General features: G+C 40.9%; 2 protein-coding genes across 4 annotated transcripts in view; both read right to left on the reverse strand.

The window, feature by feature from the left end:
- Nucleotides 1–96: 96 nt before the first annotated feature.
- atg4da (autophagy related 4D, cysteine peptidase a) lies at nucleotides 97–10,707 on the reverse strand. Its single transcript, XM_077524414.1, has 11 exons — nucleotides 10,382–10,707; nucleotides 9,267–9,537; nucleotides 9,081–9,164; nucleotides 7,110–7,283; nucleotides 6,519–6,870; nucleotides 5,672–5,736; nucleotides 5,427–5,578; nucleotides 5,265–5,343; nucleotides 3,395–3,471; nucleotides 3,074–3,193; nucleotides 97–937 (listed from the first exon to the last, which is right to left on the reverse strand). Exons 2-11 carry the CDS (start codon nucleotides 9,481–9,483, stop codon nucleotides 758–760), a joined length of 1,500 nt encoding a protein of 499 aa, XP_077380540.1. The 5' UTR covers nucleotides 9,484–9,537; nucleotides 10,382–10,707; the 3' UTR covers nucleotides 97–757.
- A 764-nt stretch (nucleotides 10,708–11,471) lies between these two features.
- Nucleotides 11,472–18,774, reverse strand: part of mast1a (microtubule associated serine/threonine kinase 1a) — a 66,643-nt gene continuing 59,340 nt past the window's right edge. For all 3 annotated transcript variants that reach the window (XM_077524409.1, XM_077524408.1, XM_077524410.1), the window contains 2 exons: nucleotides 18,047–18,234; nucleotides 11,472–17,350 (listed from right to left, as the gene is read on the reverse strand). In XM_077524409.1, coding sequence (XP_077380535.1) covers nucleotides 15,708–17,350; nucleotides 18,047–18,234 — 1,831 coding nt within the window. In that variant the 3' untranslated portion in view covers nucleotides 11,472–15,707. The remainder of the gene's footprint in view (nucleotides 17,351–18,046; nucleotides 18,235–18,774) is intronic.

The following is an 18,774-nucleotide window of genomic DNA, read 5'->3' on the forward strand; positions in this document are numbered from 1 at the left end:
TTTTAATATGGAAACTTGAACAAAACTACCACCTTATTTTTTAAAGTCAGTGTTGACCAGCAGTGAGAACCAGCGGAAAGAAATATAGAGATGAAGTGATTTCAGTGTGTTTAATGAGGACAGCAAATATCAGTAGTAAGTGCAACCTGCAAGTAGTAATAGACTTTCCATAAGAGCCAAGACTGAGATGATCATGATCAGCCCCCATTTAGAGTGACACAAGTACAACTGATGAAATAAGGAAACCCAGAATGTGAGCTGAAATCAAGTGTTTTATCATCAGCACTACTATCATGTAAGCCCCTTGTGTGGAAAAAAAAAAAAGTGTGGCAGATGAGGAATGCGATCACGAGTGCGCTATTGTGATTAGCAACTACAACACTTAACATGAATGTACAGCAGTTCAAGACGTCCAACCTTCAGTGTGACATGTGATACTCAAGCCGTTACTTTTATACCAGCCAAAACCCAAAACAAACATGCACACTCACACATTCATTCACTTGATAAATAGTGAAAGAATTACAAATATAAAAGGAGATGCGCACAAACTAACAGCACAGCTAGTCCCTGACCAAAGAAATGTGACATTTAACTATGAGATTTTTAGGCCTGTTAGGTTTATTTTATACTGTACATGACTTCTCATCCACTCGTGCCTCTCATGAAGGACAAACGGATCGGTTAGCTTATAAAAACCCATGTTGGGAACTAGTTTTTGCTTGCACCAGTAAAACAGAGCGACCGCCCCCTGGTCTCACAGGAAGACAAACTCGTCACTGTTTCGTCTGTTGTTCATGCGGGCAGGCTTGCCAGGGGGCAGGATGTGTGGCGCGGGGCCAGCGTGGTTACTACTGTGCGCCTCAAGTCCATAGTCGTGACTCTGGCCCTCTACGAAGGTGAAGATGGGGTACTTCTCTGTTGAGGATGACAGGGCCTGCAAGGAAAACAAAACACCGGTCGAACGTCATCACAAGTTTGGTGGTCGTCTGTGTTCTGTAGTGGAGACTAAAAACTACGTGCGGAGTTAAACGCTTGCAGGGTGTTTTCATATCTTTGTACTGGAGGTTGAAAAGGTTGCCAAAGCTGATATTCGAGGAGTAGTGTGCGGTCAGTTAGGCTGGAATGTGAAACTTCTTCCACTGGCAAAATGGAACATTCAATTACATTAAATGATGACCATGCTAGTTGTGGGAATACACATATGTCATTGTGATTTTATTCTCCACACTTTTTTGCCACCTAACAACTCCCACATAATACTTCCAATTTACACTGTTCAAATTTCAACTAGCTTCAAAAATTCACGCCTCGCGGGGTATATATATCATCTGATTCCACATTACTTACAGTATTTGCACAATTTAACATTTAATTTCAACTTTTCCCCATTCATTTTCAATGGGATAGACATTGAACTTTTTCCAAGTATCACTTTCCACGCCTACTTCCATACATATAACTTATCATCATTACCAGGTGTCTGATACTGCTCGGTGGCACAGTTGGTAAAGCGCATTGTCCAGTAACCAGGAGGTCATAATTTCATCTCTCTCTCAATGTGCTTTCAGCATTCCCACACAATTTCTCCAGAAATTGCACTTAGTCTAGTTAATTGTTATTTTCAAGGGACAATAAGTGGACGATTGCTGTTTTGATTACCGGCTTTATAATGCTGTATTGTCATTGTAAAATATCTCCACAAATAAGGGTTTGTACGGTCGTATTTTGTTTGTTTATTACATGTTGTGCACAACTGTCCAAAATTTCTCCAAACATCAACTACCAGTCTGTTAGTCATTCTGCTTAAATGAGCTAAAGTATTTCTCCAGATAGTGTCATGCAGCACGTTTGAGTAAATAGACTAAAATACACAAATTTTCTCCCTTCAGAAAAAAACAAAACATCAGGTCAGACCACTTCACTGAAACCAGTCGGGCTCACCGTGCACCTGATTCAACTGTCGTGCAGTGTGTGGCGTTGAGCAACTATTTTTCATGAGTGGATACAAAATTTGAATCACGAGTGAACACTAATGCAACGTTCCACATAAAACAGACAATAAAAAGTGGACAGTCTTTGTCAGTGAACTGTAAAAATGCAGTCATTGAAATGTGGTGATCGATCATTGCCAATGACCTCTCAAAAATATCCGCTCTCCTTTATTGTTGCCCATTTCCTGTTTTTGTAGCAATCTGCTTCTTTCTTGATAATCGCGTCATATTTTTGTGGTTCAATAAAAGCAACACAGTACAGTAGACTGTATGAGGAGCTTCTGAATCGAAATGCTGCTTGTGTTGAACAGGACAGTGAGAGGTCTGAATAAGTCAAGTTTAACAGCCAAGACTCACCGCCAAAGGCGCTTTCTGTTGAAAATAAATGTTTCTGTCCCATGCTTGTAATTATCTAAATGTGTGAAGCCGCAACAGCTGTGTGTCCTCACAGACATGGTTGGCAATGTCTTATTTGGGCAAATTCTATCTGACGGGCGAATAAATGGCCAATTTGTCAGAAAAGAAACGTGAAAGGGGCTCGGGATTCGGTTTGCTCAGGAATTACATAGCAGTTGGAGGCTTGCGCCGTCACAAACGACTTTTTTTTTTTTTTTGTTAGTCTCTTGTCGCTACTTGGAGTGAAAAAAAAATGGATTGAGTCTTACTCTGTTTAACATAGTAGATACCGTCTTGTCTTGTTGCTCACACACGTAGGGCCGCCATCTTACGTGTGTTTGGCTCCAATAAATTCATTAGAACTCTTTATTTCTTTAGCAATTTTAACGCACTGTTTTGTTACAAACATGTAGCGATGTTAATTTATTCTCTTTTCAGTCGAAAGAGACCATAAACAAACCCTAGGAAGCATCTTAGAAGTGTTTTGGTGGAGGCCGGTCGGAGTCCGTCAGCAATGTGTCCATGCGGAAACACAAAATATTGTTCCTGCAACTTCCAGGTGCCACAAATATGTTTTTTAAATGATTAAAATAGCTTAGACACATCCATTTTAGCCTCAACCAATTCTTGTGGTCGACTTTTTTTTCCCCCTCAGCCCAATTAGAGGCTATAAACTAACTTACCAAACTGACGGCAGAACATAAAGACTCAAAGTCTTTCTTGTTCTTGGCATAAAAACCGATGGTGCAGCTGGGATCCATTCGAGTGAAGGGCATCTTTTTGGGAGAACTACAGTGGAAGGACTAAATGAAGAAATGAGAGATCAACCACAGTCCATAATTAAACATGTTATCTTTACTGGTCACACTTGTAACAAGTGTGAAAGTCACATTGGTTTCAGTCTGATGGGATCAGAAGAGAGGAAATACGAATCCAGACAAACTGAAAGCAGCGTGACGGACACGCAAAGCGAACGGTGACGTCGGAGGCTGTGTGGAACTGACCTCAAGAGGAAAGTTGACTTGAGTGACGTCCACCACAGGTTGGCAGTAGTGCGGGTCCAGATACAGCAGCTGCTCATCTGGCAAACGACAAGAGAGGACACACGTGATCGTCATGGATAGCGGGGGACATCTCAAGAACATTTGTGAGACCTTGACAGATTCCTTCTATTCCACACCAGTCTCGTGAGAATGACAATACTGTACTGTTTCCCAAATAAGTCAAATATGACTGCAGATTACGGGACATTGTCCAATTTTTTCATAATTATGACAGGCCTTGTAACATTCAGCAGTCAACAGAGTTTGTAATTGATTCAGCCTCAACTGGTGTGTTGGCTAAAAAGGGGAGATTGTAATCATCTGCTACAGCGCGTTTACTCAGAGAATGCCTCCTTTGTTTTTTGTTTTTTTTTTTTATTTTGAAGAGCTCAGAATTGTTCATTCGGTAGTCTTACCGATTCAACGTCTCGTCATCATTGCTCTTTTTTTTTTTTTTTTTTTTTTTTGTGTGTGTGTGTATGTGTGCGTGCGTTTGCGTGCGTGCGTTTGCGTGCGTGCGTGCGTTTGCGTGTGTGCGTTTGCGTGCGTGCGTGTGCGTGCAAATACGTATAAATTTATACTCATTCATTCACCTAAAACCTTATAAATATCCCATTACCCTTCGCCTTAACCAGGTACTTCAGAATCTTGCCAGAGTCGTGAGATTTAAATGGTCAGGAGACCAGAGAAAAGGTCAGAAAAAAAAAGAAATAAAGAGAAAAGAAAGGTAAATCAAAGTGACATCCAGCACCGACCAAACACTTCCTGCCTTCCCCATGATTACAAAATCAAAGTCTTACGCCAACCCCGGAAGCCTCTAAATTCCAGCAAATTTAGCGAGATCTCAAGAGACCAGAGGAAAAACTAAAGAGAGGAAGGAGGGAAGGATCGATAAGGCAGAGTGAGATCAATAGAAGCCAGTACATCCAATCCATCAAAGTGAAGTCCAGCACCAACAAGACCCCTCCTGCGTGGTTACAAAACCAGTCTTATGCCAACCCCAGAAACCTCATACTTCTAATAAATTAAGATCTCAAGTGACCAGAGGAAAAACTAAAGAGAGGAAGGAGGGAAGGATAGATAAAGCAAAGTGAGAACCACAGACACCAGCACCAACTGATTCAAGGGGCTGTGGGAGGGAGAGGGTACTTCTGTTGAGTTTCAGTAGATGCTGGTGCGACGGATCTGGCATGCATAAGGACCACCACCAAAGAAAGAAGCCGTCAACCGCGGTCCAGCAAAGCGAGCACCCCCCCCCCCCGGAATCCCCAGGCCGCGGCAGCACCAAGGCCACCCCCAAGCCACCCGAGCGGACACCGGTCGGCGAGCCGACCCAGACACCCGGAACACCCCCGCCCCAGCCCCGGCCCACACCCCCGAGCCCAAGGCCGCAGAACGAGGCCCAGCGGGCCCCTGGGAATGCCTCCTTTGTAACACCCTGAATGCTGAAAAGTCATTACACTGACATTTGTAAGCCAAGTTACCATGTCAATAAAAGCAGTAAAATAGCAGCCATTTGGGTAATGGGGCTGCAGAAGTTTCCCCAATGGCGTTTAAGTAGTGATAATCCCACTGCAAACACGGCGTGTTCTTTTGCAAATGTTTAACTTGACTAAACTTTCAGAATATTAAAACTCAACGAGCAAGTTTAGCATGAAGACAAAAAACAAAGTAGAAGTTTGTCACGTTAGATTCGGCTAATAATAATAATAATCTTTTTTTAGTATTATGATCTCTGTGCCAACAATCAATTTATCTACTTTGTTTATTGATTATGTTTCCGAATATGAAGGCTTCGGGAACAGCAGAACAGGAAGAAACTCTATCTCACCTTGGAAGCCAATAAAGTAGAGTGAGTGCTTTGGTTTGCCTCCAATGATTCCAATACAACATTCCAGATTGAGGATGTTCTGGTAATGAAAAATAAAAAGGATTGAATGTGAAATTGTTCATTGGCTACCAGCATATAAGAGGCTAACACAAAGAATCCCACCTTGACACATTCAATGTAAGACGGGTTGAGGGCCTCCCCACCCAGGCGGACTGGCACCAGGATGATGACAGACTTCCACGCCTGGTTGTCCGGTTCTGAGGGAGTGTGGCTGAGTGGCGGCTCACACAGACGTGCCACGTCCTCCTTGTACACTAAAATAGAACACAAAATTAATAAGGAAAATAAATGCGCAACACTTTTGACACTTGTTCACATGAGCACAATTTGACAAGTCAAAGTGTCACCTGTACAATCCTGAGCAACATACACAGCCAGGTTGTGAAGAATGGTAGCTTTGGCTACAGCTTTCCTAAAAAATAAAAATAAAATAGAACAATTATTCTATCAAATAATTACGCCCCCAATTTTTTTTTTTTTTTAATTATGATTATTGTTAATCCACTAAGGTTGGACGCAAGTTGAACTGAGTGAATAAGTATTCATAATTTATCTTCTATACATATGAATTATTAAACACTAACAAAATTAGCCTATGCTAATCGGTTAGCAATCACGATTAGCATTAGCACGCTAGCGATTACCACACTTCAGTGAAACAAACACCACTAACAACGCTTTAGTTCAGCCAATCATCATTAAAACTACGTTACATATGCAATATTGTTTTAAAAGTCACTTGTAGAAGATGCTTCAACATTATTCAATGAGTAAAAAGGGTGGCGCTAGCTGCTAGCTACATGAGGTCAATAACTTCCTGTTCCTTTCTTCTTCTGGGCAAATTGAGTGCATGACTGCCCTCTACTGGTGAAGTAATGAACACCTCAAACCGCGTTTTTTATTTTGGAATAATAATTACAGCCCAAGTGCTTTTTATGACATTCTAGTGACATTATAGTGTATTAAAAGTCAGTTATCGAAGATGCTTCAACATTATTCCATGAGAACACACGGGTAGCGCTAGCTGTTATCTTTTGGAATAATAATTACAGCCCAACTGCTTTTTATGACATTCTGAACTTATTTTTAGTCGACCTATTTTCAAACTCGACTTATCTGACTTGGTCAACTTAAAATCAAATGTCAAATAAAAATTTCGGCGCAGTTAAGTATCATTCAACAGCTGAGCCTTACCGCAATATGTGTGCCACTATGGACGGGCCGTACCAGTCCCCGGCCTTCTTTCCAGAGCCCCTCCCTATCGCCACCAGCTGGTGCACCCCAAAAGGTGTTGGTGGTTGATCCCCAAACCAGGTGAGCAGTTTCCGGTGGACAGGTTCAGACTGCCGATCCTGTGGCGATTCAAACCTTTTCTTCTGACTACTCTTCGGCGCCAGATCGCTCGGCGGCGTCTTCTCAGGGGTGCCGGACCCTCGCGGAGAGCCGAAAGAGGGGATGGGCACCCCACCAACACGCACTGGAGAGCGTATTCGAAACACTTCGAAGTCCACGTCTGTTAACTGCTGAGCATCTGGCCAAGTCCAGTCTCCGCAACACAAATGATGCTCGTTTTAGCAACAAAACGTTTACAGTTTTTAATCTTTTAACTTTGTATACTCACTGGTCAGAACATTTGGTACACCAACACATCTAATGACATCAACATATTCCACACTAATAATCTTATACTAAGTGCTTTAAAGGCGTAATATTTGATTGAGCTTTTATACGGCGCAGGTGTACCTAATGTTGCATCCGGTGAGCAAAACAAACTAAGAGCCAAACCTCGAGCCATCAGATGGACCAGCAGGCCCTGAGCCAGCAGCATCTGGCCGCTGCGCAGCATGCAGCCCCAGCCGCAGTCGGTGGTCCAGCTGGAACCCTCCAACTGGGGGAACTCCCGTCTGTAGGTCAGCCACAGCCGGGACACGAAAGCCAGGCGGAAGCGCTCCACTTGCTCTGAAACACGCCGGGTGAAGAAGGAAGAAGATCGTGAGCGTGTTGGTGTTGTTGTGATGTTTATCATGACAGCAGAAGCATGTTTTTCCATCTGTGGAATGCCTTTGATCTGATGAGCTGTTCAACACTTTTCTGTTGTGTCACTTTTGGAATGATTGAATATTTTTCACAAGAATGTTTAGATGTGCTTATTAGCCATCTGTTCCCTTTTTATATTTTATTTATTTTATGCAACAATTTATTGACTAAATTTTCAATCTAATCAATCAATCAATCATTTAGAGATGTTGTTTAATCCAAATTTTCCAGATTTGAGCCTCTCAACAGGAAATATTCTCATTTCTGTAGTCTTCCATGAAAGTGGATTTATTACACAATCTTTTTGTTGAATCAAGATTAAACAATTGTAAACATTTGCCTTAACTTTGGAAAACATTGATCAACATTTTTGTATATTTTCGCAGCAGACCAGTAACTGAATCTTTTTTTTTTTGTGCATTTTCTGCACTGTCAATTTGAAATTATGTACGGTTTTTGAGAATAGAGATGGAAATTAAAACATTATTTTTTTTTATCCGATTTTCAATCGAAATAGTAAGATTAACTAACAGATTATTAAAATTATAATAACCTAATTCATAGGTCACGATTCGATTCCGATTAAGTAATACAAATACATAAGTCAATTATTGTGATTTTTTTTTTTTACTCAAATTTAGAAAATTCTAATCAATATACTTGTACACTGTAAAATTTATATGAAAATGTGTTTCTTTATCTGAAACTTCAGGCTTATAACTGTGAGTCACTGTATTTAACAAACAAGTTGCAATCTGTTTCATGTTTGAACAGCATTGAAATAAAATATTAAGGCTTAATGTTCCATTAATATAACATTCTTCTATACTTAAATTGTGAACCCTAACCCTAAGTAGGACATTTTGTTGAATATTTCCATCAAAAATTGATATTTAAAACATCGATTCGGCCGCATATTGAATCAATACGAGAATTTTGCACTGTAACATTGCGATATATTGCCAAATCAATTTTTTTAAACACCCCTAGTTAGTTGTCACAAATTTTATTATTTTTTAACGTTTGTTTGTTTATCCCTTTTTCTGATTTGTTACATTCTTTCACCTTTAAATGAATCATTGCACTTTGCGAATGTTGTCCTGCTTTTGAGAGCAGTAGAACCTATTTAGTCCTATTTAGTAAATATATTATTTTGAATTCCTTCAAAACATCTTCTGTGACATAAGTACAGATGATTTATTTTTCAGTCCTGCCTATGGAAAAATGCTATTTTAAATCAACCCAAAGGTCAAAGAGCATCCTTGAAGGTTATTTGGTCTCGTAAGCTGCACTGTAAGCCCTCAGTTTTATTTGAACATGCTATTTGCGATGTCCTTTTGTTTGTATATTCCTATTATACTAAGTCACATGATCAAGCCTCGAGTGTTTACACCTCAATGACTAATAATGGTGTTTCCTAACAACAGGTTTGCCTTTCATTGACCCTTAAGGGGTGTGTGCCTTTTTTTCAGCCTGCTTACGTAAAAGGTATGAAAAGTCATATGTAAATAGGTGTTGACTGACTCATAACATGCAAAGTACACTTAGTGAGTACCGCATCTACCTCACGGTTTTGAGGTTTTGGGTTCGAATATAGGTGACTGACTTCCTGTCTTGCCCAAATTTAGCTAGAATGTCTAACTTGAATCATGCATCATTCTATGGTTTGCACAGTATAAGTTAAGTGGAAAATGGATGAATAAATGATTGATAGATTACCTTCACTGTTGAGCAGATAGGATTGTCCAAGGACAGTGACTGGTGAGATCTTATTGAAGGAGGTCTTTGATTTTACAGTCCAACCTAAACACAAATGATCCATAGGATAAAGCTCAGCTTTAACACTACTCATCATCTAGATAGACAAATACATTATTTTTATAGCAGAAGTAATTTTCTACAAACCATATTTGACGTTGTTCCAAGCCGACATTATTTTGGCTTTGAGTTTATCCATCTCCTCGGGCTCTTCACATGCTTCTTTGCTGGGATCTGGACTCTGCGGAGGTCTGAGTCCAAAGCCGCCCTGCTGAGCCGGGGCCTGCAGCCTCCGCCCTTCCAGCAGCTCACTGTGCATCACGCCGCCCGTGTACTGCACCGCGTTGGGGGAAACCGAGTTCATGACCCGGAGCGGTCAGAGCTGGACTCTGGAGCGCCTCATTGCAACACAGAACAACTAGGGAGGGGACACAAGACCAAGAACCTGAGAGGAAGTGTTGACTATTGAACCCTTGTACAAAAGATCCATAAGGCTAGAGGCTTTTGAATGTCAAGCAACATTGTTTAATGTCCGGAGGAAAACTACTTGAAACACGAGATGTAAAATGTGTATTTAACAAAAAAAAACAATAGATCATTCCAGCTACAATCCAGAAAAGTCTACACACCCCTTTTCAAATGCTAGGTTGTTGTGACTAAAATAATTAAAAAATCTTTTCCACCATTAATGTGAACCATAAATCATGCAACTCAACTTTTTAAGACGGAAAATCAATCAATAAACTGTACTTTAGGTACAACAGAACAACTGTGACGCAGGGTTTTATTACATATTTGTGTAAGCTTACTATTGTTGCCTGCGCTATTATTGTCACTTCCAGGAAAAAGTATGAATGGGTGCAGCATCAACAGTTTCAATGCAAACTCAGTCTAAGACCACAACATTGCACAACAATGGGGACTCACAGTGAAGCAGCTGTGACTTCCCCAACAAGGAACACCAAATAGATGAGAGTAACTATTTGAAGGCACCACGGGACTGTCATTTGACTTCCGACGTTGTGTTTCCCACGAAACTGAAGATACATATCTCGAAACCATTTTACAACAAACACGTAACATTTACGTTAATCAGTAATTTAAAAGAACGGGGCTACATTTCGACACGAACATAATCCATAATAAACCAAGCAATTACGTAATCAGGTGTCACCTATTTAAATATTTACACATTGAACATAACATAGGTACATACATAGTTCCAACATAGTTAACCCAATTGAACTTAGATGTGTACATACCTGTTAGACTGCTCGATCACTAGTACGTAGACTCATTTTGGTGATTCCCTTTCTTGCTCATTGACTCTTTCAGTGCTGTTTAATTCACCTTATTATTAGCTTGATAAAGCTAGCCGATAGTAGCATTAGCATTCGCGCGGCCGGCGGAAGTAGCTCGCGGTAAAGCCGGACTCACCGAGACCTTCCATCAAAAACGCAGCTTATATCATGGTACCAATGTGTCTACTGCAAATACAACTGATATTTGATCGTGCAACAAAAAATTGCCGATACAAGGGGAAGATTTTCTTCCGTGAAACAACTCACTTCCTGGTGGCTCGCTTTAAGCCAATGCGATTGGTTGACGGAGACTCCGTGTAAGGTGATTGGAGGAATGTCATACTCGTCTCCTATTGGCTTTCGAGTGTAGTGAAGTAAACGTTTGAAATAAGCTTAGTGGCTCGTCTACATTGAGATTCGCGGTTCCATTCTCGACAGCAAGCGTTCCTTTGTCGAGTCTGCATGTTCATGTGCTCTACCATGTTCCAAAAAAATATAAATGAAAAATAATTGGCTCCCCAAGTACCACCACAATGGGCAACAAGTAGAGGCCCCATCAAAAACAAGCCAGTTGGCTGCTGTAACGTTATTCATTTTAAGCACTCACACAGCACGTACATATTTACACTCATTCGGTTAAAATGTATTTGCCTATATAAGTGCAATAAAATTTGGATTAACACTTCTCAATGAATGCAAACACAACTGAACAAGTGAACATAACTTTACAGTGCTAGATGTAAAAATGCTATATTATGCAGCTTGAACATTTCATTCAGCTTTTTTTTTTTTTTTTTTTAAACCCACAGAGGGAGACAGCATCACTAGTGGTAATTACGCTACGTTTTGATGATTGTATTATATGAAAAACTTCAGTTTCCATGAAAAGTTTTTGTTTTATCAGCATATTTATTGTGAATAAATTACATTTAATCTTCCTATAATAGGGAGAGATGGACCAAAAAGCTCAAACTTTGTTAAAGTCAATGTTGGAGAGGAATCCATCTATGCGAACGGCATTTAAGTGCTGAACACAACATAAGATTACAAATTCAGGAACAACTCTCCACACTTTATTCCACTCACTGCACTTCAGGTGTCTATCACAAACAAAAATTAAAATCAAGGTACAAATAAATACATTATCCATGAACAGATAACAGTGGAATGTTTTCAGTAAATTATTAAACTCAAAAATGCCATTTTCCCTAACGTATGTACAAAGGTTTCCCCCAAAAAATAAAGTGCATAAAAAAACTGCAGTCTTAAACGTGTAACACTAGTGTAAAAGGCCTGAAAATGTGAATGATAGCTGAGGGACTTACATGATGTCAATACATAAAAGAACCCCATTCTGACCTGTACAGTATATTTAGTAGATATGTTGGCCCATAAACCCAAGGAAAATAACCACACAAATACAAGAAACAAACGTGTTTTTTGTTTACTACTGCTAGCACTTGGTCATTCGACACATGTAAATGCATATTAAGTCAACCAGGCTGCAGCTAGCAACATCCGTTCAACACCAAAAATAGGAGGTCCTTCGTTTTGTTGTCGTTGCAGTTCATTATTGCACATTTCTGTGAATGAAGTTGGAACCACTGGGGGTCAGTAGAGTACCATTACACAAACTGCATGAACTCCTTGCTGTGTACTGCATTTCACCCAGTATTCATTTTCTTTTCTTTTTTTTTTGACCAATGGAAATGAAAATCGAACTATACCATGATGTACCCAGCACAAAATTAATCATTGGTTCATAAAATACACAAAATCTTCTGCACAATGACTCAAGTGATATGTAACCTTCATGTGCCCTCCACACTTTGGTATTCACACAAATGATATAACTTGTAAAGACCACAACTATTTTCGTTTGGAAAATCAAATAGATTTTTTTTTTTAATTCAACATTTGAAAGTCCGGTCTATTACGTGTTTGCATGTTTTCAAATTAAACTGACATTTAACCGATTGAGTGGCAATAAACAATGCACTTGACTGCACAACTGAAGTGAGATCATTTAGTCCTACCGTCACACACACACAGTTTGCATAATGTACACTGGCTAGCTACTATTACATGGAGATGAATGTGATCATTGTTCTGATTGACATTAAATACTATATAGCAACATGTAACCACCTTAATTCGGCTACCTTACACCACAATATCTTTTATTATATATAACCTTATTATTTGATATATAGTCCATCCACCCCTTTGTTATCCATGGAGCCCTTTTTGCAAAAACGCTTCCTTACGCTCTGTCCACAACTGGCCTGTTTGGGCTCAAATCAACATTTTTATTTTTTATTTTTTTATTTTTGGTGTATGTGCTCATGTTCTGTGTATGAGTATTTAGACATTAAGAAAAGGCATACAAATACCAGGCCAGCTGTCCAAACTGTACTGAAGCAATTATCCCTCGCTGCCAAACATGTCCTGTCTATCATCATTTCTTGATACCACACTGCATTAAATCAGTTTTGTGGATTTGTCTGCATATCCTAAGCCATCATGGTTATTTCAAATAGTTTTAGGGCCACACTGAGAAAAAAATAAATACATTTACATAAAATAACATTAAGAGTTGTGATGTTGCGAGAATAAAGCGAAATCATTTTTAATTTTAGCGAGTAGGCCTCAGGTCCCCTCCAAAAGTATTGGAACGACAAGGTCAATTATTTTGTTTTTGTTGTATACTAAAGATATTTGGGTTTCAGACAAAAAAAAAAAAAAAAGATGAAGACAGAAGTTCAGAATTCCAGCTTTTATTTCATGATATTTACATCTAGATGTGTTAAAACTCAGGAGAGAGTACCTTTGTTTGAAGCCACCCACTTTTCAAGTGAACAAAAGTATCCGAACAGACATTTGCGTGAAGATTTGAAATGCTTTTCCAGGCCTTTACTGTAGCCTCTTATAGTTCCTGTTTGTTTCTGGGGGTTTCTCCCTCCAGTCTGCTCATCTTCTGGAGGTAAAATGGCAAAATGCATGCTCTATTGGGTCAAGGTCAGTTGATGGACTTGGCCAGTAAGACCTTCCACTTTTTCACCCTGATGAAGTAATTTGTTGTTGAGCTGGACTTCTGAACTTTTGTCTCATAGCACCCTCTTAAGATAATTGCCCGTCTTTTTTTTTTTTCCTAAATCATCTCCTCATGACGAAAATGGTTCATTTTTTGCATTTCCTGAAAAATCTGGAAAAAAATAGATACAAAAAAAATTGACAGGCGATTATTTTAAGAAGGCGTCGATATTCATCTTTTGATCTGAAACCCAAATGTCTTTCATACACAACAAAAACAAAAAGGAATTGACCTTGATGATGTTCCAATACTTTTGGAGGGGACTGTACATGTCTATATTCCCATATAAACGAAAACACAACAGTCTGAGATCAGCTTTCTTACTCCGGAGGCCTGCTCTTTACTGGTAATATCCAATTCAGTATTATGTCATGCAATATTTGTTAAATACACTTATGATTACATTCAATTCAAAACTTAATAAGGTACTATGTTTTTTTCAGGGTGGCCCTAATCCGGTTTAATATGATTATGAAAATTAGTAACTGTCTGGAGGAACAATGTCATTGATTGCATGACTACGTTGGGTGCATGAGAAACCGTACCATGACTAAGTGCACACTTTGACTGAGCCACTTCTATCATACTGTGCTTGGGAGTGACAACCACTCCTTCCCTGTTCCCCTGTGTGACCTGCACTCAAACTGTGCTACCATCTTTCAGGCATAATGTATACTGTACCATAGCTCATTCACTGCCAGGATAGTAAAAATTGATATTTGACGTCTTTAGCCGTCAATGGCACTGAATGAGTCCCATCTACAATTTAGATGTCCCCGTGCTTGAGCAAAGTACAGATTTCCTATTGCGAGTGGCGGCTTCAAACACAAACATAAGCAATTTGTTTTTATTCAGCGGGAACAACAAAGCTAACATGATGGCTGACCTATTGTTTTATTTCCAGTTGTTTGTCATTGCCGAATCAAGCGTGTTGAGCGCTCTGCGCAATCCTTGGCTCGCTTTCAGGCAAACACATTTCATCGAGCTCGGCGCTATGGATTAAAATGCACCAATATCAGCCTCTGACATGGTTGCCTCCCGTGGCAATGCGTGTGTGCGTGAAGGCTTCAATCATAAGGGAGGGGAGAAGGGCTGCTGCGGCCCTCCTGTGAGGAGGAGATAAGCGCTGAGCCTGAGCTGTCAGCAGCAGAACCGCCAATAACAGACCCTCTCTCACACACATACACGGACACACGCGCGCCAGACGCGACGCCCTGTGACAGCGCCATCCGCTGGGCCAAAATAAACAGCCGCATGGAGAATAAACAAGCCCAATCATCTGATCCTGTGTGTCGTTTGATGCAAACATTCCAGTGTGACTGTGCCACAATTGACGACAAAACAGCCGCTAAATTTGGTTTTCACAGTTTTGATGACTAAAGCACTTTTCCACCTTTGTATACCTACTTTACATATACATATCATAGGACTATGGAGGACCAAAACTGCCAAAATTAAAAATAAATAAATGACTAATACATAAATGAACAAAAGTGAAAATAAAAAGGGAAATAAAAAATATTAAAAAATGCAAAAAAATAATATAAATGGAGATTAAAAACAATCTAAATGTTCAATTCAAATGAGGGGGCGGTCCTAAGCGTGTCTTGGGTTGGCCTAGAGTGAGCAGTTTGGTTAACAAGGAAGTTTTGCATGGAGATGTCCAGCTGGACGACTATCGGTCGCCACGTCTTGTTGTCGAGCAACTCAAGTCGCAAGCTGCGCAAAGCATTTTTTTATTTTCTACTTCTATTTATGTATTTACTTTTTGATTTTTGACATTTATATTTAGATTTTTTTTAATTTGATATTTTTTTTCAATCTTGTTTATTTATTTTTGTATTTAATTTTTGAATTTTATTTTTACATCAGCTTTTATGTTCACTGTTATTTATTTATTTATGTAGTCATTTATTTATTTTATTTTGGCAGTTTTGGTCCTCCATATAAGGGACATGCATCCACGTGGACTCACACCTAAAGACATCTGATAAAGTGTTCCACAATACATGAAGAATCTCCTTATTAAAATAATCCAAAGTTAATGCACCTTTATAGTGGATTTTCTCATCCCGGTTGATCAAGTCAATGATTGGAATCAATAAATAAGATTTGATAAGCTCTAAAATTGGAATGTACAACGTTTGAAGTGCTTGACTTGTTCATCCAATGAAGGCATTTCAGTTTGTGGTTTCAGGGATCACATTTTGGTTGGGCTGCCTTCTCGAGGGACGAACTTGCAGGGCTTTGCGTCACCGCCGCCGCAAGGCCTCTGCTACCTCCTGCGGGGTCAGATCTTCCGGCCGTGGCCGCCTGCTTGTCGTCTGCCGCCTTGCTCTGCTGCTCTTTGCTCCGGGAGCCCTCCTGGGAGCCCAGTTTGATGGGGCCCAGCACGTTCTTGGCCACGGTAGTCAGCTGGCTGACGAAGCTCGTCTTGTCACCGGGGGAGACGGGGCGTGACTTGCACAGCGATGGTCCGCACAGCGAGGGGGTGACGGCGGTCGGGGAGGGGGAAGGAGACGGAGAATGCTCCTCCAAAACCTCCAGGCGACATTTGTCCTCCCAGTCCAAGGTTCCCCGATAGCAGTTGACTGGCCCCAGACCCTGTCTGACTTTGCCCAGGCTCAGTTGCGGCCCGTGCGGGGGCACAGCAGGGGAAAGGATCCGAGCTGGCAGTTTGGGGCTCTTGGAGCTAAGGTCTGAAGTCCTTGACTCACTGCTTTCAGCTTTTCTCAAGCTGTCCCCCATAGCTGAGGGTTTCAAGGCTTTCCGCAAAGCAAGCGGACTTCCGATCAGTGTCGCGTTAATGATTTTGTCAGGAGTAGCGGCAGAGTTCTTCCGTAAACTAGGACCGTTATTAGTGTCTCCCTCCTGCTTTGGTTCCCTTCCACTTCCTAAAAGGTGCTCTTGAGGTGATTTACAACCGAATAGTATACTTTTGGCTGCCTTGAGGTCTAGTTGCTTGGGAGTTGGACGTTGGGCAATCTTCTCAGACCCCTTGTTCCCATCTTCTCCCGTTTTGGTCGAGTTGTTTGCAGCTGTAGTTGCGGTTTCTCCTCTTGAACTCAAAGGTTCTGCATGATGTCTTCTTGTCAAGGACGTCTGGAGCGCCGCCGCTTCAACACGACTCAATCGCTCCAGGACCGACTCGCTTCCGCTCTCCCTCTCTCGCTCCCTTCCCCTCTCCTTCTCCTCCTTCTCCCTGCCAGCCAGCAGCGTCTCCCTGCTGAGCGGTGACTCTTGCCTGCCTAATCTCCTGACGGGCTTCAGCACGCGAGTCTCCGAGCCCGTGGAAGACGAGGAGCTCGGGAGGGGTGGAGGATTCGGCGGCAAACTCTCGCCGTCCGTCTCCAGAAGACTCTGGAGGCCAAGTTCACACAGGAAGGCGTCCTTGCGGTACTCGGAATGCTGCACTTCAAGGCTGTGCTTTCTCAACGGGCCCCCGAGTCCTCCGGTGGCACTGGACTGGGTCAAAGGCGAGCCGAGCTTTTCCGCCGACTGCACGCGTTTCAGAAGGGGCGATCTCGGGGGCTCGGCGCTCTTTGGCCTGGGACGAACCACCGGGGGTGACGAGTGGAGTTTGACAGGGAATGACTGAGTGGTGTTGGAGCTTCCCACAGTGTGACCCGGTAAGGGAGGAGGTGAGGACTGGGTGGGAGACGGGGTGTGGGCCAGCGGGGACAAGGGGATGTTGCCGGCAGACTTGCAACGGGCGGAGCGGTACTGGCGGTGTAGTTTGGGGGACAGGCCGTGGAGGGAACTGGGCCTCATGTGCTGAGAGGGAGCAGGGGAGTTTGGAGTGCTGGAGGCTGGCGAGCTGCTTTGAGATGAAGCGCCTATGAAGAGAATACAATCAGGATGCATAAAAGTCCAGATTTATACAAACTCCCCAGTGTTACAAAAATCACTTGAAAGGGGAAGCACCTATACATGCACACAAATGCGCACGTATGCACAAAAAAACAAAAAAAAACAAAAAAAAACAAAAAAGATGTTGAATCGGTAAGACTGCCGAATGAACAATTCTGAGCTCTCTCTTAAAAAAAATAAGCCACTTGGTGTCGACTGAAGATGACATCCCAGTTGCTCAGGCAATGACCAATCTCAGCTCACCTGTTTTTTTTAAGCTGAGCGGGTGTGAATGAGTTAATAAAAACAGTTGGATGTTGCTGCTTAACTCATATTACACAATATTAACTACAATATATAACTAGTGGGGCAGCAGAGAACATATTATTGTCAAAAAATGTTTTTTTGGATTGATTTCCCTTTTAAAAACATATTTATAAATATACACTGTAGTATGGTATTACAAAACTGATTAGAATTAGACAACCATTTTTTATTTAAAAGACGTCACGTCATGTGAATGCATTGGTACAATATTCCTTGAACCAGTTAACAATGAATCGAACATGCGTTTTGGCCCACTGCAGCCCCAAAGAGTTTTTCAGTGAAAACCTGACTTTCAAATTACACACACAAAAAAGTAAATTGATGAATTTGTGCATGGAGTGAATTTGTGAACGTACCCAGATATGAGGGCTCAGCAGAGGAACGGTACCCCTGAGTTGGAGAGCGGGCAGAGAGGCTGTGAGTCGGAGAGCCGGGAAGACTCTCGCTGGAGGAAAGCGAGCGATTTAAAGAGGACAAACTGCGGCTGGTGTGGAGGAGATTGGATTGCTTGGTGATCTTGCGGAACAGCGAGCTTCGCTTCTTACTGTGACATGTAAAAAGAGATTTTGTTTTTTTAAAACATTGTGAATAACAACAAAGAAATATGACACAAAGTTTGTACCATGACAATTATTATCAATTATGAGACTAAATATTCATTCATTCCTTGAGATTGAAGAGTCTTGTGGTTGGAAGCAGCACCACATAAAGAGCAAAATTATGAAAAATGAATCACGGAATAAGCTGTTTATGACAAATGTTTCCATGTTTTAAATTGCATATATTTAACATAAATTTGAATCAATTTCATTCTTTAAATTTTTATTCTAATTGTAAAACATTAGCATCTATCCATTCGTTTATTTATACTGAATTGGAGACTATCGCAGATAACTGAGAAAAGACAGACTACATGTTGGACTAGTCAGCAGCCATTATATCATACTATTTTATTATTATAACAGTAATTGTTTATATTTTTTTGACTGAATTATTGCGGGTAAAGACAGTAAAGGAACAGAGAAAAAAAATCTACATTGCATTCTTAACATAAACCCTTAATTAGTACTGACTTTTTTTTTTT

This window comes from Festucalex cinctus, chromosome 6 (assembly GCF_051991245.1).
Source record: "Festucalex cinctus isolate MCC-2025b chromosome 6, RoL_Fcin_1.0, whole genome shotgun sequence".
NCBI classification, from domain to species: domain Eukaryota; kingdom Metazoa; phylum Chordata; class Actinopteri; order Syngnathiformes; family Syngnathidae; genus Festucalex; species Festucalex cinctus.

Bases quoted from the DNA above. Each gene is read 5' to 3' on its own strand.
- atg4da (XM_077524414.1), bottom strand. From the start codon at position 9,483: ATGAACTCGGTTTCCCCCAACGCGGTGCAGTACACGGGCGGCGTGATG. The intron at 5,737-6,518 runs GTAAGGCTCAGC...TTTATTTTTTAG, and splicing joins ATAGTGGCACACATATTGCG to GAAAGCTGTAGCCAAAGCTA. The intron at 3,472-5,264 runs GTGAGATAGAGT...GTCGTTTGCCAG, and splicing joins CTACTTTATTGGCTTCCAAG to ATGAGCAGCTGCTGTATCTG.